The sequence below is a fragment of the Melampsora larici-populina genome (genome assembly GCF_000204055.1).
Source record: "Melampsora larici-populina 98AG31 unplaced genomic scaffold MELLAscaffold_32, whole genome shotgun sequence".
Classification (NCBI taxonomy): Eukaryota; Fungi; Basidiomycota; class Pucciniomycetes; order Pucciniales; family Melampsoraceae; genus Melampsora; species Melampsora laricis-populina.
In genome coordinates, this window is record NW_006768796.1 from 380,950 (window position 1) to 408,911 (window position 27,962).

Below are 27,962 nucleotides of genomic sequence, written 5' to 3' on the forward strand. Positions count from 1 at the left end.
GCAGATGTATGTTGAGGGTAGATGTGGGCAGTACGGGCACGTGGGTTGGGATTATTGAATTGATTTGGCGGTGAATGATGAGGTGGAAAGTTAGCCGTTTTTTGTGGTATTCTCAAAGCTGGATTGTGGTTTTGAGGAGGCAAGTAGCTGTTCTCCAATGGTGACTGGGTAAGGCCAGAAATAAATTGATAAGGTTTCTGTAAGGGTTACATAGTGACAGATTGTACACATCATGGTTATAGACAGGTACATTATATACACCACCAAGACAGCTTTTTGCGTCAGGGCGTCAGGCGTGTCTGAGTTTGGGGGCGCGAGCTGATGTCCATTCCAGGGGCGCCGACATTACATCCACGTGCGGATTTATCCGCAACGCATCCTGTATATGCGCAGCGGCCGTCCGTGCTAGGATGTCATTCCAGCACCCTATGCTTCAATCACCTAGGGATGCCCGATCGAGCAGGCATCCCCAGTGCGCACTGTGGACAAATACTAGGCGTCTGAACTCCGATATCCATAAGGAGTTGGAGCACCGGGTATCTGCATAGCACCACGATTGATAAGCAGCCAGACGCCAAGACGCTATCCCGTAGCCATCCCGGTGATATCGCTCAGCCATACAGGTGGCGATTTCCTCTTTCCACCGTAACACTTCGATCAACAACCGGTAAGTCATTCCCTCTGGTCTTTCTTTCTCAGCTGTATTTTTGGTTGAATCTTGTCTTCTGCTCTTACTATTTTGTCTTGAATCTTCTCCTACCACCTCTTGTTTTCTTGGATCAAATTGAATCGGCTCTTCTGTAATTGAAATTCATCTAATGGTCTCGAATCTCTCCGGATCATCTTGAATCCCTCGACATCGCCTCTTGTGCTCTTAAAAACGATCGGCTTTTTTAAAAAATTGTCAATTTGGCTCTTGTGCTCTTGAATATGATTGCCTTCATTTGAACCGCTGCAATCCAATTTCTTCATTCCTCAATCCCATTACGGACTTCAGCTGTTCAAAAGGCTTAGCAAACACATCATCTGCACATAAGATGGATTCAGCAGATGTGACTGTTGTAGATACTTGTGAGCATTTCCATTCACTTTTCATAATCGCCACATGATATTGTTTCTAACATGATTTCCTATGTAGATTTTGAAAGATTCCGCTTTGGAAAAGGATTTAAATATCGTTGTACATTATGTAAGGGTAGAGCTATGAATGCTATTAAAGATCACAAGGAATTACCAAGTCACAAAGCTATGGTAGCTTCTCAAGAGGCTATTGATTCAAATAATCAACAGCATCTTGGATCTTTTCTTCAGGACAACAACATGGATTCTTCTGACAAGGAAGCATCAGCAGATGAAGAACAAGACAAAGCTATTATCATTGATGACAGATCACTGTCTGAAGATCTTGGTTTTACTGAGGCTCTTATGCAGCTTCTAACCGGAAATTACAGTGACTCTGAATCCGAACTTTCTGATAGCTCTGATAACATTCAACCACCTGTTGAGCTTGCCAACGTCGACTGGGAGGCACTTCTGTTCAACAAGCTGAATGAAGATCAGGACCAAAGCTCGACTGGCTCTAATTCAGATGGAATGAGTAGTTCAGATATAGATGATGTAGAATTGGAAGAAGATAAAACACAAAAGACACCTCGAATTGATACAGACTGGTATCCTTTCACAAAGGAGGTGTGTGTCTCAATTCTGTTATATACATTTAGTTTGGTCAATGACTGAGTTTGAATCCCATTCACTAGCAGGTTGTGGGATTATTATCTCTAGGATCTGGCCGCAACCTGTCATCAGAGAGCCAGTACAAGCATAATCGGATGTTGTTTGGCCTCTTCGACATCTCTTTACCAGCGTACAAGACTCTAGGACGATTGCGAAAAAGGATGTGTGCGCGGTTTGGATTTAATGTTAAGGAGTGGGAGAGTCCCCTCCAAAACCCATGCTATGGATTGAGTATCAAAGATATTGTGGCTCAGGTACAATATGTCTCTTATTCTACAACAACAAACATTACAGAATTATTGACAATGTTGTTTGTAACAGGAGCTTGCAAATCCTGTTGTGATTGAGCACTTGACTTTCATCCCAGAATACGATCCCAATAAACCAGTCAACCGATTGTCTCAGTCTAAGAAGTGGCGTGAAGGGTTTTCACACAATCAGAGACTCCAAATGATTACCTCGAGAAACAGACACTTCTTCCTCTATGAGCCAATCTGTCGAGCTTCAGGAGAGTGGATTGTTCCTATCTTTTTCTTCCAACAATCCGGCACAGTCTATGCAAAATGTTTGAAGGCATCAATCATCTCTCAGGGAGAAAATCCCTCCGGTATCAAGATCATTGTGAACGCGGATAAAGATTTTGATTCTCCTTTCTTGATTACGGTTGATATGGATACTATTACTGCCACGTTTGTAGAGTCAAAGGATAGCAAGGGTATCCCCCTTAAGGGAAGATATGGTGGAGTAATGTATCGTGAGTTATTTAATTTTGTATACTCCATTGATAAATCAAATTAATCAACTGTACATATTTTAATAGAGCAACACGGAGACGGATATTGCGAGATACTTCTTCCAAATCCATGGCGAACCAAGGCAGATGGGAAAGTGATTCGACATGTACCAATCACACTATATTCTGATGATACTTCTGGTAATGTGTCAAAAAAATGGAATAAACATATGAGTTACTATTTTACTCTTACTGGATTACCTCCTGGAATGACAAATCAAGAGTATAACATCCACTTTCTTGCAACATCCAACAAAGCAAGTGCTCTTGAGCTTGGCGAGAACATAGTGGACGAATTAAAGTAAAGTTTTCAATGATCAATACTTTGAGTGATGTCAAGACTGACCTTCAACCTTTGAATAGCATGCTGGGAAAAGACGGATTTATTACTTACGATGAAGGTCTAAAGGAGGAGGTTCTTGTAATGGTTGTTCCTTTGTGTCATCTTGGAGATTCTCCCATGCATGCGGAAATCACAAATACGACAAACCCATCAGTAACTTTAAACCCCTGTTGGATATGTACACTTGGTGTGGAAACGCTGAATGGAAAACAAGATTCGAAATACACTCAAGCATTTGTGGGTCTTCATCAGGATGAGGTGTGTTATTTAATTAAGATTCCTTTTCTTCAATCCAATGTAATGACAAAATTATTCCTTCAATCTTCTTGTGGTGATATATAGGGAGGTCCTAAGCCTCGTGAATGGGCAACTACAAAGTCACAAACTTACGAACTCTGGGAATTACTTCGAAATCCGAAGAAGCATACTGAGTTCCGTAGGAAATCTAAAGAATATGGTGTCAAAGATACTACAAATACTCAATTTGTGGACAGTTTCATGAACTTCATAAAGATCACAAGTACTCAAAAGAGGAGGTGCATAAGATGTTTGAAGATCTCAACAAACAATTTGGAGATCGACTGTTCAATCCTTCTTTACACTTGGAGGGTATGTTCTACAACTACGGTGGGTTTTTGAGCAAACAATTGACTTGATTATATTAGGTTTTGATGGTCATCTAGATACACCGGTAGAAGTTCTTCATGTGGTCTTACTTGGAGTTGTTAAATATCTTTTCAAAGATGCAATGGATGATCTCCCGGATTCAGCATTACCTTTGGTTTTGGCACGATGGAAATCATTTCATACGTCCGGCTTGAATGTTCCACCAATTCAACCAAGAACTCTGACAAGTTATTATCAAAGTTTAGTCGGTAAAGATTTCCAAACAATATTACAATCAGTACCTTTTGTACTTTATCCTCATTTCTCATATGAAAGACGAAGGATGTGGACTGCATTGGTTCATTTAGGCTCTTATATTTTTCAAACTGAAATCACTCACATGCGCACCTACTTGACAAATCTGAAGAAATTAGTCAACATATTCCTTGGTCACCTCATCCGATGGACAGCACAGTGGACAAACAAACCCAAGTTTCATATGCTGGTTCATCTTGTTCAATCAATCGACCGCTTTGGCCCACTCTCTTTAGTTGCAACTCAAAAATTTGAAAGTTTCAATGGTATACTGCGAATTGCTTCAATTCACACAAATCAACACAATCCAGGCCTTCATATTGCTACAATCTTCATTTATGCCCGCTTGCTTCGTCTACTCTTTTCAGGAGGATCAGTCTGGTATCATAAATATCACTGTTGAGCACGTGGAGGGAAGAAATTGATTGAGTTGTTCTCACAAAACAAATGGGTTCAGAAACGTTTTGCTTATAACAAGGATTGGAATTCAGAAGGAACTTTTTCAATGAAAGGTATGATTATATATTTTCTTTGAGAGGATGTAAATCAAATGTCTGATGACTGACCTAATGTATGTAGGTACAACAACTGTTCCTGCGTCAACTCCAAGCGAGCTGAAGAAGGGATTTCCCAAACATGTTTGGTTGCCAAGGAAGGAAGCCATCCTTGCATCAAAGCAGCGAGTGCATTTACAAAACTTTGTTCTCATGGATCTCAAGTCAAACAACTCACCGCGAGTTGGACATGTAGAGAGTTTCTGGGAGGGTAAAGGCTCAAAAGATTCTGAGTACTTAGCTAAGATCAAGGTCTGTGAAGTCTCTGATAATATTGATGAATTCTATGGATTTTGCGGCCTAAGTATTTCTCAAGAAGACCTGTGGATATCAATCAAGGTAGATATCTCTAAATCAAAGTTTTAATCAATTTTGAAAGCTGAAAAACAACATAATTCCTCCACAGAACATCAAATGTGTCTTTAATGTTCAACATAATTGCAATCTTGCCAAGTGTAAACCCCGGAAGAGTCCAAAGAAACATGATGGGCAACTTCCAGTCAAATCTCCATATCAGATCCAACATGAAGCTTTCAATGCATATCTGATCAATTCAGGTGCCCTATATTCAGCGGAATCTCATCGCAGTATAGCAAACATCAGTTATAAACCATGGAGTGTAGACGAATGGGAGGAATGTATTGATATGGGTACAAAAATCTGGAAATCTACTCGAGAAGAAAAAGAAAAATCGAAAGAAGTACAAGTGGCTAAATCCAATAGGAAGAAAGACAAAGCAAATTTCTCAAAAAGGAAGCGTGAAGATATTGATCCAGCTTTGTATTGAAAGATTTGCATTTGTAAATTGAATTTATAAATTTGTTGTAGGGGCACCTTCTGTTCTACCATCATGGCTTTATTGTTCTTTCAAACAGACATATACATTGATATATCTTTTCATTTCTTAACAACTACTATTATTATTAGAAACTTGGGATCATTATTGAGGTGTTGAGTGTCCACAAGTTCTTTTGCCTTTGCTTTTTAGATGAACAAAAAAGCAAATTTTCTCTTCTCTTTTTCTCTTTTTCATATTGCAACTAAAACCACAAAGTGAGATTCAGCCTATGGTGATTGGCCGTACAAAAAAGTATCCCAAGTCTTTGTGGTGTATACTGTTCTTGCCTTCAATCCCCAGAACACTTGATTCATGAGGCAAGATCGGAGAAAATCAATGACTGATTTTCTCAAAGGTCTCACGGTTAAGATCAATGACCAAGGGGTTACGTGATCAATCATCCAAATTGTCATGTGATTGATTAATTTGACACTTTGGTCAGTCTTGTTGACCAGAGTGATTTCCGTTTCTCTTTCTTTCTTTTTATCTTTATTGTTTTATCTTATCCATTCATTCCTTTTCACTTTCTATCACATCATCTCTTTCAAGGTCATAGTTGCTCACTTGACATGTCCAAACCCTACACACCCAGCAATCGTGCTAAAAAGAAACCTCAAAACCATTCTCCTGGTACTTTCGATCTTTTGTTGACTGTTTGACTAGCTATCTACTCATCCTTACTATCTTTTGCAGATAATGAGACTGAATCCCTGGTAAACTCACTTCCGGAATCGCTTCGGTTTCTTAAACCTGGGGCAAGTCGATTGTCACACAAAAGCAAGGAGGTTAAAGCACAAGAAAATCAAGGGCAAGATGAAGATGAAGATTTGTTTGAGAACGAAGTTGACGATGGCAATAATAATCAATTACCAAACAAAGATCAGCAAGTAGATGACGATGAAGACGAAGAATTACAGAAAGAGTTCGATGACGAAGACAAAGAGAATCAGCAAGAAGATGACAACAACGACACCCATCGAGAAGGACACGATGATGACGAGACCAGTTCTACCAACCCACCAGACCCCCATTCAACGTCACCTTCCCAACATCAAGGGGGATCTACGAACCGGGTCCAGGAACTGTTCCGCACAGCAGACCCTTCTGTTCCTTCTGTTAGGCGACTGATGGCTCCAAACGATAGGGAAAAATTTGAAAAAGTTGCCGACATATTCGGTCTTGACTCTCGCTACCGAGCAGAGGCCCTTCGACTCGGTTCAGTAAGTCAGCTCCGTTTCTCATGGGTCTACATACACACTGATTGTTTTTGATCCCGTGTTAGATCACTGGTGACGATAATCGCTATTGGACACTTCTGTGCCTCCAGCAGCTTCAACGTCAAGAATTGGCAAAGGAGGCGGCAAATAGTTGTGCTGAATGGATACCGAAGCCAAACTTTGCGGTATGTATCCATTCCATCTTTGATGAGCTACTAACCTCATGCTTTAATGTTTTAGGAACAACTCAAGAAATTGATGCGCCGTACTCTACGTGATTCTTTCATTAAATCATACACTGAAACTTTGGACCAAAACAAAGTTATCATTTCAGGTTCCTTTCATCGGAAGGCAATGGTATTTAACAATCTCACTGTATTCCTTGTGCTTCAATGACACTGACTTTACTGTTTTCAGCAAGCCATCATGGACAACACCAAGGCCTGGAAGGCTGAATATTTACCCTCTGACTTTGGCACTACTTTAGAAGATTTATCGAACCATGACAAGTTCATGGAATTGTTCCGATCGAAGCTCCGACATGCTCGAGATGATTTCCCATTGATTGTAAGTCAAGTTTTCTGACATGATCTGAGCTGAATTACTGATTTGTCATCCACTCGATAGTTATTGAAGGAAATCGTGGTGCCACAACGCAAGATCGACTTGAAGGAACCTCAGACAGAAGTGCCAGCCCTTGGTGCTCTCCTTGGACACGTAAGCTTGATAGATAACAGCTTCGATCATTCTGTTACATTTGTAAGGAATGGTACAGCTGACTTTTTCTTCAGTTGTATCATTTTTTTGATCCAAACGAATCTCGTACCATGACCGAGCTCCTAAAAGCAGTCAACACAAAAACTCAAGCTCGGTTTGCTTACCTTGTAAGCAGTTTTATTATTCCCTTTCGCAACTCAATTTCACCTTTTTATGTTCACTATCCTTTTGCGTAGAGAATGGCACTTGCTGTATTTCATAATACCAGCGCGGAGAAGCGTAAGGCACAAGGTGGATTGACTAATTGGCGAATGATTGATCACAATTTGTCTGAATTTCGCGACAAAAGTCGTGACTATCGCCGAGCGTACGTCGGATTAGTTTTTAAGGGTTTAAAAAGTAGCTAACACTGCCTCTATATCACCAGATTCAATGCAATTGTCCTTGCTCGAGATCAAGGTCTATTCAATGGAAAGAACACGTGGGATGAGATTAAATCCAATGCACAATTTGAGGTCCCTAGCGTAACCGATGTTGTCACCACCATCCCTTTCCTCCCCACAAATGCCAGTTGAATAGCTAATCACATACTCTTATTATCTTATCTCTCATCTCTCATCGATTCATTGTTTTCATCAATTCATCAGTTTCATCAATTTATCAAATCATTGATTCATCAAATCATCAATCATCGGTTTCTCATTTTTATTTTTTTTCTCGCTTTTTTCCTTTTATACTTTGTGTTTTCATCGTTTTCGTCGTTTTCGTCATTTTGATTATTGTTATTATTTTTATCATCTTTATCATCTTTTATATTATCAATGTTTATCGCCTTTGGGTTGCAAATAATTTGTGTTTTCAATACTATAATAACACTATAAGAAACACAAACCCTCACCAATCCATATAAGCCAAATCAAAAACAACCTGGAGATATCTCTGAAATTCATCCGCAGGTCATCCAGTGCTCAGCAGCCTGGATGTCCAACCGACTGCCAGAAGTACACCTCTGGGAATCGATGCACCGACTACCCTCACGACATACCTTGACGGATGTCAGGTAGATGCAGGTCAGCGATCCTCGGGCTGCCCAATGGGCTCTGCTCAGTTGTCCCCACTTGGGCGTCCAAACAGGCACATGCCGCTGTGTTGTGGGGGGGTGTCCGTCCCCCACCAAAAAAATCGGACATCCCCCGGACAGCTGGGTGTCCTTGTGGTGTACTAGTCTTCCATTTAGAGAGGGCAAGTTTCCTCTTTGGATCTAGCACATTTGTTCTTGGTGTTATGTGTGTATTACTTACACATACCACCCTCAGTTCTACCTACCACTTTCTCTGGTTGGTAGAACTGTACGGGGTGGCAGGCTGCAGGCCGGGCGGGGTTTGTGCGGGCCAGAAAACTTTCTTGCGCGCGTAAAACCCAAAACTGTCTTGTGACCACGCTGGGTGGGTGAGTGGCATTTGTTAATAATGACAATAACAACTTTCAGAACTGATGTGTAAGGGAGGAGTTAGATGTCACAAGATTACAAGTGTATAGTTTCACACGTGTGTTAGTTAGAGTCTTTATAGTCAGTTGTAGATTCTCCTCCCTCTTGTTTCTTTTCCCTTGAGGTTCCCTTTCCTCCTTCTTGATTCTGTAGTCTTTTATATTGATTATCTGGTATTTAGGCCTTATTCAGGAATACAAACGTGGTGATAGTTCTGTCTCAGCTTCGGCCCCTTGAGAAACAGTCCCTAGTGAAGGTGCATTCTCACGCACCTTACACTTTTTTGAACTACACCCATCGAACACAATCACTCGGATTCGATAATTCAATTCAATACTACAGAATACATAGAGCGCCATACTGACATATGATTAGCACTACATTTACATACATATTTTTTGCAATCCAAATTCAGCCGTACACCAAGTTGTGTACTAGATGAGTCAGACTGACACAATAGAATTCCCTATTTCACTACCCAAACCTTGAGTGTCAGTATGGCACTTCATGTAGCACCTGCCGCAACATAAAGTGCATACTGACATTCAAGGTAGGGTTAGCCGGTTCAGGGCTTGGTTTTGAGACAACCGTCACAGCCATGACCAATCATCTGTCATCTAGGGCTACATCATTGCACATAACCATACTCACTGTGAAGCCATGAATCTCATTTACGACATACTTGACCTACCCATCACTATCATTTTATTCACTTGATACACTCATCAACACGACAACTTTACAATCGTAATCAGAATGCCAACATGGCTTGACAATCAAAAGCTGCATGGAGTGCTAACTTATGGATTCATTAATAATCTCACCATCAAACAAATTCAATCCCGGCTACTGTCTGAACATCAAATATCTGTAACAGAAAGGACAATATACCGATACAACAAGAAATTTGACCTGAAGAAAAATCAAGGTGCTCCACCAAAGCCAAACGAGTCCAATGTTGAAGAAGCAATCAACAAACACTATCACCAAGGCAAGACAATGTCAGAGATGCTCATTGCACTGAAAAATGAGGATCTGATTAATATTAGTAGACAAACTCTGAATCGGCACTGCAAGAATTTAGGACTTTCTCGTAGATATGATGACATTCAAAGAGGTAAATACACAGTTGAAGAAATAACCCAACTTATCTTAGAGGTCCAGAAGGAAAACCATGAAAACACTGGGATCCGATCGCTCAAGTCTTTATTACTCAGTGAACACAAAATACATATCAACAGGTACTTGAATGTTATCACATCTCTATTCAGATTCTTCATTGTTACAGTTGCAATTCTTTCATTGACAGGGAGCCGCTAACAGAAATCTTAAGACAAGTGGATCCTGAAGGTGTTCAACGTCAACGTCGCAGAGTTCTGACTCGCCGTGCCTTTAGATGTCCTGGACCAAACCATATTTGGTCGGCTGATGGGCACGACAAGCTTCAAAGTTGGGGAATTAGGATATACGGATTTGTTGATGCTTGGTCTCGTCGCATACTTGGACTATATGTACATGTCACCAATAGCGACCCTCGGCACATCGATATATATTATCTGGATGTGGTGAAACGGCATGGTGGTAGCCCACAGCATCTTCACACTGATCGTGGTACTGAGACTGGCAAAATGGCAGCCAGCCATGCTATCCTTGTTTGTGTATTTGGTGGTCTAGACAAAGTCGAGGCACTCAAACGGCACAAATACACTAAATCCGTTCACAATCAAAAGATTGAGTGCTTTTGGGGTCAAATGTGTTGACGTCATACACGCGGGATCATCAATGGATTTTATGAGTCGCTGGAAAAGGGCCAATATAACTCTGATAATATTTTGGATTGGTGGGTTTCTTCTCCATCTGTTTGTTCACAAAGTTACACCTAACTTACAAAATGCATACTCTTTTCAAAGTTTATTATTCCTTTATATTTGGATCCCCTTCATGCAGAAGCACTTAAGGAAATTCACCAACCGGTACAACAACTTCAGAAGATGAAAGGATCCTCGAACTGCCCTTCCAAGTGGAACTAGTGCTGATTTTGCTTATAAGAATCCTCATGAGTTGTTTGGGGGGATTGATGGCTTGATTGAAGTGCCAAATGAAGATGTTCAAGTAATGATTTCAGAACAATACCCTGATATACAAAGTCTCTTTACTTACACACCATCCTGGTTTTCCACTGTTGCTGATGATTTGATGCCGGGGCTTAACTTGTACCATGATAACCTCAAGTATTCAAACATATGGAAAGCATTCAACTTGATGCGACAAGCATTGATCCTTCATAACTGGAGTGGAACTCCATTAGACGGCCTCCAATTTCAATGATCACATAGTAATACAAAGAAGAAAAACTTATGCTGAATATCTTTCAAATTGAATCATCTCTTTCTCTTGTATTCAGTTTCATTTTTTATGTGCGATTGATAAAAGAAATCATTCTTCAAATTTGTTTGTCAAAAATTTTACAATACCCAACAAAAAATGAATTTGAGAAATATTACAAAGATTTCAATTTTTCTTTAAGCTCTTCCATCTGTGCCTTTTTCTTCTTATCTTTTAACATCTGAAGTTTACGAAGCAACTCATCTGCATAGTTTTCAGCCAATGTTTCTCGATATACCTCCCATTCTTGATCACACATGTTGCCTCGCATGTCAGTAAGAAGTTTGATGCGTGCAACAATACTTTTTGCGATTTGACAAGACGATCCAAATTGGGTTATCTTCGCATCTTCCGGTGGAATAGGCTGATGATCATGTGTATAAGTCTTGGAGTGAGTACTATAGTGTCTAACATCTGAAGCCCAAACCATCACTACAACACCATCACATTCATCGAAATCAATTTCCACATTGTAGTCAGGAAATACAAATTGAGCCCCTTTGACGTAGCCGTGCTTTGAGGTCCTTCCACGTCGATATAATTTACCTGTGTCACAATGTATAAGGCTAAATAATCCAAAAGTGAAACCAGAATGATCATTATCAACATGGATCATGTTGGCAAACTCATCACGTGTTACAACAAAGTTTGACCCAAAGACCCGTCCATTTGGAGATTTGAAAAACAACTTCGAAGACCAAGAGGGTGTGCGACATTTAGCAGCCCGATGACAATTGGATTCAAAGGCTCCAATAGATAGGGAGGCAAATTGTTCAGCTAGAAAATGGTTGATGGATGGGAGATACATCTGGCGGCGTAGGTCGTTTTCCATCCGGGCAACAGAATGTGCAGTTGTTGCATTGAGAGCATAGGTACCTAAATTAAAACATACATGAACAACCAAAATTTTTAAAAACCAAAAGAAATAAATGAGAAACTATGCACCTCCAAATTTTGTCTTTCTGTATCCACCACGAAAACCCACCACAAACATCTGACCAGATTTCATATGCTTCAGACCTTCAGCTGCACCATTGGTATAGCAGCGATAACGGGCTGTTGCATGCTGATACAAGGTCATGATTGATTTTTTAAAATTGTCGAATAGTTTGGCACAATCAGGTGTAAGTTCTCGCTTCAGCTTTCCATTATTCAACCGCTTTCCTGTATATTCTTGCTCGTTGAATCGGACGACCGCGAGGAGTTTAGTTCCATATTTATTAAGTATAACTACTGTACCAAAAGAAAGTGACAAAAGGGCCTGTCCACCATGCTCAGTTCGGAAGACAAAGGTAGCGTCTTTGGGAAGGCCATACCAATCACATATTTTTTGTTTGAATTCAGCTCTGATGCGCGATTCAACTTGAAGGGTCAATCAGAAGATGGAAGTTGTGGGGTATTATGAGCAACCCATTGTGCAACAATTTTACTCTTCTTGATTGCAACTCGAGTTTTGATCTGACTAGTATTAAATTTTGCTTGAGCACGTTTCTGTGCAGGGGATCTATACTTCTTATTACTGAAGCGGAATAAAAAAACATCAAAAATTATTTAAATAATCTTCCATGTCAGAGATCAACTTTTTTTGAGTGTCACAACTCTCCCACACTTGAACAATGAACTAGATTAGGTTTGCTCAAGGTTTGCGTCAAACCCTACCCACAAGAATTTGGTGTGTGAAACCAACCCAGATTCTTGGGGAGGACAAGTGCAGTTAAACCCAAAGCAGTGACCATAGATCATCAAGGTCCAAAACCAACTTGATAGTGGAATGGAGACATCAGGTAGTTCTGCATCTTAACTGTGTCAAGATAGAGCATGCAAGATGAAATTCCATCCATTATCAAGTTGGCCTGTGGGAGCTCTGCTATCCTCTAGTTGCTGATCATGACAAAAGAAAGATGAATGAAGAATGAAGAATGAAGAAATATGCATATTGGTATCTCACATCATGCTGATTTGATAAATAATGTCGATCGTTTTTAATGTATCGTTTTTTTGACTGGAATCAATTTGTATTGATTGTGAAGTAAATTGGACTGTTACTAGAATTGAAGTCTAAGGAATTAGAATTGTATTGATTATGAAGAATTGAAACAATTGTGATTAGATTTGGGTCTTTTCAAGACACAAACTGGTTTATAGACTAGAGAAACTAACCAATTACTAGACTGGACTTGGATCTAAAGTGGATTGAATCTGGATTGAATCTATCAACTGATTGATTTTTGAATCATATAGACAGATCAATAGTGATCCAAATCGATTTGATTTTGACTAGAATCGATTAGTCCTGACTAGAACAGGATGAATAACGTGTAATTTGAATGTATTGTTTGAATCAATTAACTGATTGATTTTGAATAAACGAGATGGATCGATTGTGAGTCAAATCGATTAGTTTTTTCGAGTAGGATTGAATAGTTTAGACTACAAAAGGATGAATGATGTGAATCGATTTCAAGGTGTTGTTTGAAATGATTAAGTGATTGATTTTGAATAAAAGAGATGAATTGATAGCAGTTCAAAGCGATTGGATTTGTTTTTTTTGACTAGAATTGAATAGTTTGAAATGGATGAAGTATGAAAGAGATTAGCAAGACATGATTCTATCTTGTAAAATATTGAACAGTGGAAGAACTTACTGAAGAGATTCAAGCAAATGCTAGTTGATTTGAGTAGGGAAGTATAAGATGAAAGAGCTCAAAAGAAATCGCTTACGTGGCCCCATTTGGATAAGATATGCTTATATATAGGATATGCTTATATCCAATCTCATGCAATTGGGTGCAATTTGGTACGTCCAAAACATATCAATCAATCATGATTGCTCCTTTCTTTCATTGCTCTCTGTTTTGTCAAGGGAATATCTTGGATTTCACAAATTGTAAAAGGTGAATCAATGTATAAGGACCTTGAAACCACAATACATGAAACACAATCTGGACAAATAAATTGAGTGGTATGGACAACTGTCATGATTGGGCCTCATGTTCCTCAGAGCTGCGATCATAATCCATAGAAGTGAAGATCGGCTAAAGACTTTCTTGACAACAGTGATCAGAAACAAATTGCAAAAGAAAATTACTACACATCAGGTGATTTTTGAGAACGGAGTCTCATACGGTCTTGAGTAGTTTTTTGTTTCCAGAACTCATTTGGTGCATTCTCGGGTGCAGTAAAGTCTGGATTTCCCCCATTAGCAATATGATCTTCAATGAAATCTTTTTCCATATTTTCACTATGGTTTTGATCGGCTTCTTGACCAGGTGGAAACAGCAGTCCTAGTTTGTGACAAATTTCATAGCACCGGTGCTGTTTGTTAAATCTTTGAATTTCCTCTTCAGCTGTGTTAGTCTCCTGAACCCAAGCATTGCTGTAGAATAAGATAATGAATTCAGTAAGATTCGTATATATGTCATACACATTAAATTTGCTCACTTTATATCTAAAATGAGTGGATCAGTGAGATATTCACCAAATCCTTGAAGATCAGCAACTAATCTCTGATGATTGTTCTTCTCATATACGTAACAAGTGAAAGCAGAAAGGGCCATATGGGTTGAATCACATGGTGATCGTATCTTGAAACACATGTTGGATGTGTACTTCTCAAATTTCCCTTCTTTTACAAGGGATTTTTCAAAAAACCAAATGTTTCTTGGGTCAAGATCTTGGCTCAAAGATCCAGAGTAGACTACAAAGGATTTTACAACCTGCAGAAAAATCAGAATTCTTTCATACACAACCAATCTTCAAGAGACACTCACTTTTAAGTCTTGTATAATACTGTACATAGGAAATCACCCATCAAGCTTCTCACAATCGTCTTGAAAGCGCTTCAAGTACTTTGCAACACCCATGCAAGCTTGCATTGTTCGAATATAAGGCTCCAAATAAGTCCCTCGAAACAGTTTATGATTGATCAGCTGTTTTGCGATCATGTTGTATACAATTCCTCCAGATTATCCCAATGCTGCATAGCAGATCCGAGTCAAGCCTCTTCCCACTTCCTTGTCAGTGAAAACTTTGAATCTAAATGGAACTGGAATCCATACTGTTTTACCATTCCTGGCTTGAAGGACAAGCTTCCTTCCTTCAATGAGTTGTGTCGGCGATATAGGATCATGGACGGGGAGTGGTTTTGCAAAAGCTGTTACACACATCTGTTTGATGTGTGTCGAATCATCTGCATGAGAAGAATCAGAATGGATGTTTGAAAACATAAGAAATGACAGACAAAAAACTCACAACTGAAATCTTTGACAACTGTCTGAGATGGAGTGTAGTTCGCTTTCTCATTCAAAAATCCATCCAATACCATTGTACCTAGTACATCCTCTGAAAAATTGGTTCCGTAGTTAAGTTGAGTTGGTGGGAGATGAAAACAAGCTGTACTACTTCCACGGAGAGGAGCAGTGGAAGTTGCTGATAGTAGTGATGGATTAATAAAGGTTGGATCAGGTAGCTGGGCTGATGAGACGTTATTGGAGAGTGAGGTTGAGAAATTTTGAATCAATTTGACTGGCTTCGAAGACTTTTCATTGTATGTGTATCAAACTGATCACTAGCAAATTCGCAATCATCCAAGAATTGTGAACAATCTTGAATAACCTTTGCGTTCTTTTTGATTCTCTTTGATGGTTTCTTTGGTGCTAATATAATTGATTCTAATTCGCTTGAGTCGTCTAACTCAGCTTCAGAGGTGGATATCTTGTGATTTCTTTTCTTTGATGCTTTATTTGATCTCTTATCTTTATCTGTTTTTTCTAAAATACCAAATCTACTATCATAGCGCACTGAGTTGAATGAAAGTTCCAGCATCTTTGATCCACCTCGCAGCAAGTCAGAGAGGTCATCTTTTTGTATTTCTATAGCAGGACAAAAATTGTTCAGATGGAAGTACTTTTCATTAAACTTGTATTGGGTAGGGAAATCAGGAAGATCATTCTTTGCTTCGTGAATTTCGGGTAGAAAACTATAATAAATGCTAGAAGCAACTTGATCGTACAGTTCACCTGTAGATTCAGTCAATTTAATCAATAATTTGAAAGATTTTGCTTGTGCTGGTAAGTATTTCGTGGTTATTTTCCCTTTAAGATACATATTCATCCAAGCATTGAAGTTGTAATGGGTGAGGATAGGTTGTGGTGAATTTGACTTTTTAGGAGGTTCAGATAGCCCTTGAAGTTCTAACGATTTTGCTTGTCAGAATTTGTTACGTAGTATCATTGAGTCTTGTTTCTTGGCTGTAGCTGACTGATGCAGTTGAAATGCATGGTTGCCAGTACTTGAAGTGGATTGCTGAGCGGTTATAGAAGATGAGGGGGGATCGCAGTCGACCCTACAAGCACCCTCAATTTTTTTGTCCATTGAAAGACTGTTACAGATTTTACAAATCAAAGACATTGTGTAGTGATCTGTAGGGTTGGTAAAACAATGATAATAGTGATTGATTCAGTCAAGCTTTGAAAGTTTGTTTATGTTGTGATGAACCTAGAGAATGCACGATAACTAGTAGAAAGTGTAGGTATATGATGTTCTACATCCAGGGGGATGGCATCGCCCATACATACATGTTGATGAGATAAACAAAAACAGGTGACCTAAGTGTCAGTGGGGGTAGATAGGTGGTAGGCATACTAGCACTATAATAAAGAAGAAGATCCTTATCAGTCAGTATGTCACTAGATGTATCGCTTGCCACTAAGGGAATCACCATACTGACACTCAAGGTTTGTGTAGTGAAATAGAGAATTCTATTGTGTCAGTCTGACTCATGTAGTACACAACTTGGTGTACGGCTGAATTTGGATTGCAAAAAACATGTATGTAAATGTAGTGCTAATTATGTGTCAGTATGGCACTCTATGTATTCCGTACAATACCAATAACTTTTCAACGCCACTCGGCGGGGAAAACCTTTTCTATTCAAACATTTTTTTCACACTTTTTTTCGTTTTCCTGTTTCACCCAGTATTCCTGTTCCTGTTAGCCTGCTCAGATACTCTTCCTGTGACTACCTGGTCCTGCAAGACTTCCATGTCTAGTAGTGACAATCCTGTTCTCCCGTGTTCCACTCGACAACATCCCGGAGCAACATTGAATCAAGTCGACAATCCTGAACGGATTATTTTTCCCACCCGCCCTCAACAGCCAGCTTCACATCAGATTCCATCTGCAACTTTTATTGACAGTCCGATACGTGCAGCCTCAGCTCCTCCAGCCCCTGATCATACTATCCGTGGTCCTCCCTTGATACAATCAAAGTGGGATCTTATTGTTAATCCCCCCAATCCTCAAGGATATCTGGTTGTGATGGCTACTTGGCCTTTACCAGGCATCTCAGTATCATTGGATCAGCTCTCTGACAATTTGGTTCCAGCAGCTTCCCAACCTTCGTTACCGCGTCCTAAACCGCGACGTAGTGTTCCTGGTTCCTTCGATCCTCAGTTATCCATTCTCGCATCTGAACCTAGCTCGACAACTCAGGTCATGGACCAACAATCTTCTTCATTAACTCAGGATGTCAACGTTGCTCGTACAAAAGCCGAGAATGAGCAACTTTGTCAGGACAACGTGAGTCTGCGCGCGGAGATGGGCGACATTTGTCGACTCCTAGAAAACCTTTTGGCTCAACAGAAGCCACCGGTGGGTGACGTGACGGGCGGGTCTTCTGGGGACGCAACATCAACTCAACGACCACCACACGTTGACCCTTCCTTAGATCATGGCTCTCAAACTGCCCAGATTTTTACTTTGACACCGGTGGTCAATAATCAAGGAAACCTTTTCCATGTACCAGCTTCTCTGCCTTCAGTCCCTGAAACGGCCCACATTCCTATGATTTCACATGTCGACTTGTCAAAGTTTCGGGCAAGCGATTGGCCTCAGTATAAGGGCGCCTTTGGTGATGTGGCTGCGTTTAGGTTATGGCAATACCAAATGGAATCCATCTTTTGGGTCAAGCAAATTGATCAGGCTGAAGACCGCTTCTGAATCTTACCTTTGGTGATAGCGAACAATCCAGCTTCTTCTTGGTGTTGACGATCAGAGAGGACCTTTGTGGGTAAAACGTGGGAGCAGGTGATGGTCAAGATGCAGAGTGTTGTTTTACCGGTAGGATGGGATGAAGCGGCCAAAGAAAAATTAAGGGAACTCACAATGAAGCCCAATGAGTCTTGCACTGCTTATTGTGGGAGAGCACGTTTAATTCAAGAAGAGATCGGCGTGGAAGGGTGTCCAGATGAGACATTGGCGTATGTGGTGGTAGGTGGTATGGGTGGTACATTTAAAGCGTGGGCAAAGATGGAGAAGGTGGTTCAGAAGAGTCTTGATGCGACAGGAAGGTTTTCGTTCCCAATCTTCGAAGAGCGTGTAGGGAGTATCTGGTTATTAACTCAAGCCATGGATGCATTGGGTTCTAATCAATCACAATTGTCAGAAGGTCGTAATTCATCGACTTCTGCTCCGGCGCCGAACATCCAGAACCAGTTTCAGTCAAATAACGGCACTCAACCTTTTTTTCGTCCGGCCTTGTCTTCTGAAGAAATCATGGCACGCAATGTTTGTTTTGGGGCATATATGTGTTTGATTGGGTTGTGTCCAAGGTGCAAAAGTCCTTGTGATAAGTGGCTAGGTGGTTGTACGGCAAAAGCAAATACTGCATTCTTTTCGGTTCCAATCGAGTTCCCGCGAGTTGTGCCTTATCCGCCTCCAAAATCAATCTCGGGTAATGTTGTTGGGCGTTCAACTTCAACGATAGGTACACCAAGACTGGTTCCTCGTAAGGTGGATGTAGCAGCAGTTGAAAGCGGGGGTAGTGCTGTTGTTGCGGATGTGGGTGACTTCCCGGATCTTGGTAGAGTAGATCTGGCAGCTTATGATGCGTTGGTGGCCAAGTTGAATAAACCAACTGATGAAGGTGAAATGGTGGGGTCTGACGAGTACGCACCTCTTCTCAATCCTGTTGAGCGATCTGACGATGGAAAAACACTGATTGTTCATTGGTTGGTCAATGGAATCGTCTTCTGTGTTTTAATTGACACGGGAGCAGGGACTTGCCTGATGTCGGAACGTACGGCTGAGACATTACGCGTGGTTTGACGACCTCTTCCGGTACTGCTTGCAGTGCTTCCAGCCATTCAATCTGAGCCTGAGTCTTTCATTCTGAAGGAATATGCGTTTGCTAACCTCAAGACTCCACATCTGGCTTATAATTTTGGGGTCACAGCTTTCAAAATCACACCTTTGGGAGGAGATTACGATTTAATTTTGGGCGCTCCATTTTTGTCCAAACACAAATTAGACGTATCTATTTCTCAGAGACTGCTCCGCAATGAAAAAAACAGCTATCGTTTTAGGGAACAAACTAAGATTGATGAAATGAATGCAGCAAAAGATCTGAAGTTGAGACAAGAAGCCTTATTTAAGACAGTGTTGGATAATGTTGAGAAAGTTGGTGAAGTACATGAGTTTTCAATGAAGGAAGTAGCAATGTTGAATGAGTTTGCCGATTTATTCCCTGAGGAGCTGCCAGCGTTGGATCAGGATGTTGAGGATGAAGATGCTGAGGTGTTTCCTTGTAACATTCAGAATGAAGCCTTGAAGATTCGACATAGGATCATACTCACTAACCCAGATGTTGTCATAAACGAAAAACAGTTTGGTTATCCGAGGAAACATTTGAATGCTTGGGCCAAGTTGATTAATCAGCACGTGGCGGCGGGGAGATTGAGACGATCTACAAGCCAGTATGCCTCACCTTCGATGATTATACCAAAGAAGGACCCAACGGCACTACCTCGGTTGATTTGTGATTATCGTACCTTGAACAAACACACAGTCAAGGACCGTGGACCCCTTCCTAACCCGGATGAGGTAGTACGTCCGGTGGGCACCGGAAAGATTTACTCTAGTCTGGATCAAATCAATGCTTTTTTTCAGACACGGATGGAAGAAAAGGACATACCTTTGACTGCAATCAAAACACCTTGGGGATTGTACGAGTGGGTCGTGATGCCAATGGGATTGACAAGTGCTCCCGCGACCCAGCAGAGACGTTGTGAAGAGGCGTTGGGTGATTTGGGCAATTGTGTGTGTGTGGTGTACATTGATGATATAGTGATTTTTTTGCAAACAATTGAAGAACATGAACAGCATTTAAGAGAAGTTTTACAACGACTACAAGCGGCCAACCTTTACTGTGGGATCAAGAATACAAAATTGTTTTGTAGACGTATTCAGTTCTTGGGTCATATCATCAGTGAGGACGGTATCAGCGCGGATGATGAAAAGGTGGAGAAAGTGGCGAATTGGAGAACCCCCAAATCAGCAAAACACCTCAAGGAATTTCTTGGAACCGTTCAATGGATGAAGAAATTTATTGACAGATTAGCTCATCATGTGTGCAAATTGACGCCATTAACCAGTACAAAACAAAAAACAGAAGAGTTCAAGTGGGGTACGGATGAAGAAACAGCATTTCAGAACATAAAACGGATGATTACTACATTGCCAGTCTTAAGGAATCTTGATTACGATTCAGATGAGCCTATCTGGTTGTTTACGGATGCTAGTGCGCAGGGTTTGGGGGCGGCACTGTTTCAGGGAGAAGACTGGGAGACGGCTTTGCCAATTGCTTATGACGGACGTACAATGACAAATGCTGAACGCAATTATCCGGTTCATGAGCAAGAGTTATTGGCAGTGGTTCATGCTTTAAATAAGTGGTGGTTATTACTGTTGGGATTGAAATTTAACGTGATGACGGACCACCATTCACTGACGTATTTATTGTCTCAGCAAAATCTCAGTTGCAGACAGGCCCGTTGGCTAGAAACGTTATCACAATTCGACCTTAATTTTTGCTATTTGCAGGGTCCTGATAATTCGGTAGCGGACGCTTTGTCAAGAGTAGATATGGCGGCAATCGTTAGATCACATCCTGAGCTTGGAGCTGAAGTCAAACAGAAGATCATAGGGGGATATATGGAGGATTCTTTTTGTCAGAAACTTACAAAAGTTCTGCCTTTGAGGGATAACTGCACTATGAGTGACGGGTTTATGTTGATTGATAACCGAGTCGTAATTCCTAACGTTGATACCTTACGAGAAGATCTCATCAAATCGGCACATCAGGCGGTCAGTCACTTAGGAAGTTTGAAAACAGCTCCTTACTTACAATCCGAATTCTTCTGGCCCGGATTGACGGACAATGTTGATAAATGGACGTCGAAGTGCGATGATTGTCAGAGGCATAAGGCTCGTACAACACTGTTACCTGGCCGAGCACAGAGCACCAACTTACCTAGAAGACCGATGAGTAGTGTAGCATTGGATTTTGTAGGCCCGTTCCCCAAAGTATCTGGCTATGACATGATTCTTTCTTGCACTTGTCGATTGACAAGCTTTGTGCGTTTGATCCCGACAAATCAAAAAGATTCAGCTGAACGGACGGCACGCCGCTTATATTCGTCTTGGCTTTCAGTCCTTGGCGCACTGAACGATATGGTTGGAGATTGGGATAAACTGTGGACTTCGCGGTTTTGGCAGGAGCTTCACAAATTGCTGGGAATCAAGATCAATTTAGCCACCGCGTACCATCCGCAGGCAGACGGACGCTCTGAGAGAACAAACAAAACCATGGGTCAAGTACTTCGCTTTTCAACGCAAGGTCAACAAGGTCGTTGGCTAGCGGCACTACCTTCGGTGGAATACACCATCAATTCAGCTGTGAATGTAGTGACAGGAGTCTTGCCCATGCGTTTCGTCTTGGGTCATCAGCCGAGGTTATTTCCAGTGGCGTCTGAAGTTGATATGGTTGGTAGAGATGTAGAGAAGTGGGTGTCTTTGCGGCAGAATGATTGGGAGCATTGGAGAGATAAGTTGTGGGTTTTGAGGGTTGAACAAGCATTGCAATACAACAAACGCAGGGGTGGTGATCTTAAGCTTCAGGTGGGAGATTTGGTATTGGTAGAAAGTTCAAACAGAGCAGCGGTCGTAGGTGGCAAGGTGGCAAAGTTAAGAGCAAGATACGATGGGCCATACAAGATTCTTCGAGTTCTGAATGATGGTCAAGATGGTCAACTTCAATTGTCGGCAAACAACAAATCACATGACATTTTTCACATCTCAAAGCTCAAGATTTATTGGACGGACGCGTCAGAGGAGGCTCCTGAGGGGCAAGAGACTACTGGGTGCAAGTAAGTTCTCTCCTTAGTATGCACCGCCGCGGGTTTCTACCCCTTGTCGTTTTTTCACAACAACACCTTGGCCACGTCTGTGAGCACGAAACCTTCTCTGTGTTTTACCAGGACTGGCGCGGCGACCTCAACTCGACGGAGAATCTCATGGATTTTGGTCGTGGTTGTGGTTATTTCTTCTGTTTGCTGTTTCATTTTCATTTTCTTCCTTTTTTTTCTTTCTTTCTCTTCTTCTCTTCAAAAAAAAAAATTATTAGGGTGCTTGGATTTTATGAAGGATTTTGTTTTAAATTTCTTTTTTTTCTTTCTTTCATTTCTATATTTTATGAATTACAATTTTTCCGGTTAGAAAGTAGCTTCATTGTTAGGTGGGGGGGGTGTAAGGGAGGAGTTAGATGTCACAAGATTACAAGTGTATAGTTTCACACGTGTGTTAGTTAGAGTCTTTATAGTCAGTTGTAAATTCTCCTCCCTCTTGTTTCTTTTCCCTTGAGGTTCCCTTTCCTCCTTCTCGATTCTGTAGTCTTTTATATTGATTATCTGGTGTTTAGGCCGTATTCAGGAATACAAACGTGGTGATAGTTCTGTCTCGGCTTTGGCCCCTTGAGAAACAGTCCCTAGTGAAGGTGCATTCTCACGCACCTTACATGATGCTGATCCGGAATGGATGTGCGGAGTTTGGCTGCTGAGCTGAGGCGTGGGAGACTGAGAAGTCTTTCCTCAAGGGACTGAGGAAAACTTTTTGCGTGCCACACAGGCCTTGCTATCAGCATATGCTTGTGTCTGTTACAAACTGCTCCCCAGCCATGAAACTCACTGCCAAGTTGTTCCTTGGTTGGCATCATCAACATCGCCCTAGCTCCAGAAGTCTTTTCTTCATGGAATACTCTTTGGATGGAGCTAGGTGAGCATCTTAATTCATTTCATCAATGGTTTCTTTTCATTTCTCTTTAGTTTTCTTTGTCTGATAGTCTTTTCTTCACCAAATACTCTTCCAATGGAGCTAGTATGTGTTTTCAGGAAATCCATAGTTGGGTTCTAGATCAAGTCTCCGAGCTTTGAGCTCTTGTCCCCCTTTTCAGTGAGGACTCTTGAGAGTCTTACACTTTTTTAATCTATTCCCCGTCACTAAATCTTGAAACTCGATTGATTGATCTGAGTCATTTTTAAACGTGTTTTTTTGAAACCGTTTTCTTTTGACAAGTGAACTATTTTGATTACCCCAGACACCAGACAACCAATCAAAACTTGATTGGACCGCTGATAAGCAACACTTAATGGGATTTGAGCTACCCACTGACTTCATTGGTGACCCAGGATCCTTTCCAGGTTGACAAAAACAGCGAAAGACACAATCAGAAAGTCCACCGCTGCCCATCCCGCCAAGATACAACTATAAGCCAGAAGTGCTGCCTGACACACCTGACAGTAATTTTACATTACAAGCCAGCTGGATGTTGACCCAATTTGCCACTTCAAAACCTATTGAACTAGTGGACCCAGCAGATGCAGCGGTCACCAAGGACGCAACAATCATTTGCCAGTTTTTCAGCTCAAAACTAGCTGAATAGACGCCTCACCCACCAGTCAGCTTTGTATTCACGCCAATCTTGAATATGGAGACTTCCTCTACGGACAAAGGCAAGTCAACTGACTCACACACCAACAATGACAAAGACAAAGACAGCACAATTGCAAGACTTCAGGCAGAGATTGCTGCATTACAATCTGACAGAGACCGTCTCAATGCACTAGAGGCCTCAATGTCACAGTTCCTCCTGGCTCAGCAATCAGCAACCAGCACAGCCCCAGCCAACAAGCACAGCCCCAGCAAACATAACAACTACTGACACGACACGCTTCCATAGCACCATGGCACACCAACCCTCACCAGGCACACCAACGCCAGCGGGACAGAGGACAGTGTTGAGTGAAGTCACAATACGAGGACTGCCAGTAATACCAGAAGACAATATGACACCACTACCAGGAACAACCACCACTCCACTTGTATCAAACTACTCAACTTCAGTGTTTGAACTGAACCCGGGGTGGCAAAGACCTGACAACCTGATGGGTCCAGAAACAGCTTGACAAGTATTCTTTGCTCAGGCCATACAGCCAGCACTACAACTAGTAGCACAACCTGTGCTAGACCAGAAGATTCAACAAACAGACCGGTACGGGCTTTCAATATTAAACTATCAGAAGCCCCCAAGTTCACGGGACCAGTCAAAGATCCGGCAGCCTTATTCAATTGGCAACAATTTGCCAAACAATGTTCTTGATTGAAACAACTAGACAACACTCAGGAGCAATTGATCATCTTAGGCTGTATCATTGTGGAACCTTGATCTGGGAACTGGCTTCGTCAATCAGAGGAAGGACTTGTTGGACTCTCATGATCAGAGGTTAACCCTACCAACGGGATGGTTGGATGACACTGAAAAATCGATTTGCCAGCTGAAGATGAAGCAGAACAAGGATTTCAAGATGTGCACCAATTGTGCACAAGATCTCTACACACTCATGGAAGTTGAAAGCTTGATAGGATCAAAGAACCTGGCAGAGTACGTTGTGTGGGGTGCACCGGAAGTTGTCCAGCAATGGGTCACAGATTTTCAACTCTTGAAAGTCATGCCTTTCAAATGGCTGGAATCAGACATCTGGCTATTACTTGAATCCAGTCATATGATCTCCAAACAAAGCCTGCAAGTCAGTCAACCCGCATACCAAGCTCCTGGCATACAAAATGGAAATTCAGGCAGCATCTCATCCCTGAACGACCGTCGCACACCTGGGCAACAAGCGGACTACGTGTGGCACTTCCACCAATACCTGCAACATTTTGGTATTTGCTCAGCGCGCAGGACAAAATGTGGGAACCCACAATGTCAAGGACCAATTCAAGGTGCCTATATCACTATACCCCCTCTAACTGTTTTTGACCCCAGACCAAGACCCCGACGTTGCTCCAACCCACCAGTCAACGCAACTTCACGTCCTACGGCACCGGCAGGGGCACCGACTCAAAGACCTGTAGGAAGACCAACCCAGCCAGTTCCAGTTAGAGCAATACACCAAGGACAATCTTTCAGTCAAGCACCGGAACCGTTTGAGAGCAAAGTAGAATGATATGAAGAGGCAGACCGTATTCTAGTGGCCCACATGAAGGAAGAGGAGGAATCAGGGTGTGTCAATGAAGACAAACAAAGCAAGTCGATCATCCTTGAATTGCTGATTAATGGGACTCCTTTACGTGCATTAATTGATTCTGCAGCCAAAACCAATCTGATGGCAGAAACAATGGCAAAGAAGGTGAAAATACCACGTAGACCACTTGTGACACCCATAGGTATGAGTCTGGCCATTCCAACAGCCTCCGCCCCACATGTTATCAAAGGGCTTTGCTTTGCTATTGTAAGCTCAGCAGATCCAAAATTACAATTTGGATCTACTTTCTTCAAGGTAGCACCCTGAGGCTCAAGTTATGCCGTAATCTTAGGAACACCCTTCTTGGAATAATTTCATCTAGATTCATCTCTCAGGAACCGCACTGTCACACATGCACCTACTAACACAGTACTTATTGAACAATCTGTTAAAAATGAAATTACGTCTGTGATGACAAAATCAATGGTATCTTGTGTCATCCAAACCTTGAGCAAGTGCAAGCCAACCGTGATTTGACAGCAAGAGAGGAGAGGGTCTTGAGCAAATTTTCAGACCCCTTCCCGGAAGAACTGCCAGCAGTTGTTGACAAAGACCAGGATGATGTCATTCCGCCTGAAGGGCAGGATTCAGCATCCCAAGTCAGACACAAAATTGTACTCACTGACCCAAACGTTGTGATCAACAAAAAGCAGTACAATCATCCTCAGAAGTATCTTCTGGCATGTGGAAAACTAATTGAACAGCATTTGAAAGCAGGTCAAATAAGAAAGTCAACAAGTCAATACGCCTCACCATCAATGATTATCCCCAAGAAGTACCCAAACACCCTACCACACTGGGTATGTGACTACCGGACGCTGAACAAATACACGGTCAAAGACAGAAGTCCTCTGCCCAATGTTGATGAAGCGGTCCGACTAGTCAGTACAGGGAGTGTCTCCTCATTCATTGACCAAATTAATTCCTTCTTTCAGACAAGGATGCGGGAGGAGGACATACCATTGACTGTGGTGAAAACACCATTTGGGTTCTTTGAGTGGATGGTTATGGCAATGGGGTTGACAAATAGACCAGCGACTCATCAAAGCAGGGTTGCAGAAGCATTAGGCAACATTATTGGAAAATATTGTGTGGTTTACATCGACGATGTGATGGTATTTTCAAAAACAGTGGAGGAGCACAAATTTCATGTGAGAGAAGTACTGAAGAGACTGAAGGCGGCAAACTTATACTGTTCAGCAACAAAAAGCAAACTGTTTTGCAACAAAATTAACTTCCTAGGACACGAAATCAGTGCAGATGGGGTTTGCCCAGACAACACCAAGGTGGAGAAGATATCTAAATGGAAGACACCAGGATTACCAAAGCGACCATTGAAATTTTTAGGTACAGTGCAATTCCTGAAGAAATTCATTGATGGTGTCACCACGTAGGCACTCTATCACCATTGACAAGAACCAGAAGGGAACAGGAGCCCTTCAAGTGGGGTAAAAAGGAAGACAAAGCATTGGAGAACATCAAGAAAATTGTCACCACATTACCAGTACTACAACAACTTGACTATGATTCAGAGGAACCTGTCCGGCTATTCACAAATGCCAGTGGCCATGGCCTTGGAGCAGCACAATTCCAAATCAAAAAGTGGGATCAATCCTCACCAATAACTTACAAAAGCCGCACAATGACACCAGCAGAAAGAAACTATCCCGTGCACGAGCAAGAGCTGCTTGCAGTAGTGAATGCACTGCAAAAGTGGGAACACCTGCTGCTGGGTTTGAAAGTCAATGTAATGTCTGACCATCACTCATTGACCCATCTATTAACTCAGAAAAACCTCAGCCGTTGACAGGCACACTGGCTAGAAACACTGTGGATGCACTCTCGAGGAGCAAACACCGCCCCCAATCACAAGTGACTGGCAGCCCAGTGCATCCCATGGCTTGAACCTTTTTTTCAGTTTTTTCTTAATTGCTTTCAAATATGTTTTCAACATGCTGTGTGACATATCTCTACCAGTTATCATGTAGATCTTGTCCAGTCATCAGGAGATTCCTGATCAATCATTGGCAATATCCCAACTGAGTGGTGAACAAGTGCTTGACAGGAATCTCCACATCCATAAGTATCACATTCCTTTTGAAAGTGACCCAATTATCAGACTTCCTCTGGAGTGTCAGTACAATTTGGCACCCTCAGATGATGGAAAATCCCAGTTTCCTTTTTGATGAGCACATTGACTCCATTTGAACACTTTACCTGGCAACCAAGCCGTGGCACATACAAATGGAAATCAGTGTATGTCTCCATCTCAATATCAGACATATAAAGTACAGCAGGGCAAGTTGTTACTTCAGCACTATCCCAGACATAGCTTCTTCCAGGCCACCCCCTAAATCAGCAGACTGGCAATATTTATTTAAAGTCTATATAGTCCTTGCATCAATCCCCCATTTCAAATCTGGCAAGCCTGGATCCTCCTCTGCCAAAAAACTTGACTGCCTGCTGCAGCTCATCCAAATAGGTAACATATGTACTCTACGGTCATTCAAAGATGGTGATGGTGAAAAGATCACCAAGTTGGTTGAACAGCACC

At 41.6% G+C, this 27,962-nt stretch overlaps 4 protein-coding genes across 4 annotated transcripts; 3 read left to right on the forward strand and 1 right to left on the reverse strand.

Moving 5' to 3' along the window:
* Nucleotides 1-1,037: 1,037 nt before the first annotated feature.
* On the forward strand, nucleotides 1,038-1,825 carry MELLADRAFT_89726 (uncharacterized protein; the record flags this gene model as incomplete). Its single annotated transcript, XM_007412648.1, has 3 exons — nucleotides 1,038-1,071; nucleotides 1,139-1,689; nucleotides 1,739-1,825. The coding sequence occupies 3 exons, from the start codon at nucleotides 1,038-1,040 to the stop codon at nucleotides 1,823-1,825; spliced, it is 672 nt and encodes a 223-aa protein (XP_007412710.1).
* Nucleotides 1,826-5,752: 3,927 nt separating this feature from the next.
* MELLADRAFT_89727 (uncharacterized protein) lies at nucleotides 5,753-7,692 on the forward strand (the record flags this gene model as incomplete). The annotated part of the gene is made up of 9 exons (XM_007412649.1): nucleotides 5,753-5,813; nucleotides 5,877-6,403; nucleotides 6,466-6,585; nucleotides 6,641-6,757; nucleotides 6,818-6,967; nucleotides 7,028-7,117; nucleotides 7,192-7,284; nucleotides 7,354-7,484; nucleotides 7,545-7,692. 9 exons carry the CDS (start codon nucleotides 5,753-5,755, stop codon nucleotides 7,690-7,692), a joined length of 1,437 nt encoding a protein of 478 aa, XP_007412711.1.
* Nucleotides 7,693-14,078: 6,386 nt separating this feature from the next.
* On the reverse strand, nucleotides 14,079-14,587 carry MELLADRAFT_89728 (uncharacterized protein; the record flags this gene model as incomplete). The annotated part of the gene is made up of 2 exons (XM_007412742.1): nucleotides 14,079-14,367; nucleotides 14,433-14,587. The coding sequence occupies 2 exons, from the start codon at nucleotides 14,585-14,587 to the stop codon at nucleotides 14,079-14,081; spliced, it is 444 nt and encodes a 147-aa protein (XP_007412804.1).
* Nucleotides 14,588-16,672: 2,085 nt separating this feature from the next.
* On the forward strand, nucleotides 16,673-18,964 carry MELLADRAFT_108828 (uncharacterized protein; the record flags this gene model as incomplete). Its single annotated transcript, XM_007412650.1, has 5 exons — nucleotides 16,673-16,726; nucleotides 16,777-16,819; nucleotides 16,969-17,954; nucleotides 18,048-18,915; nucleotides 18,939-18,964. The coding sequence occupies 5 exons, from the start codon at nucleotides 16,673-16,675 to the stop codon at nucleotides 18,962-18,964; spliced, it is 1,977 nt and encodes a 658-aa protein (XP_007412712.1).
* Nucleotides 18,965-27,962: the final 8,998 nt, after the last annotated feature.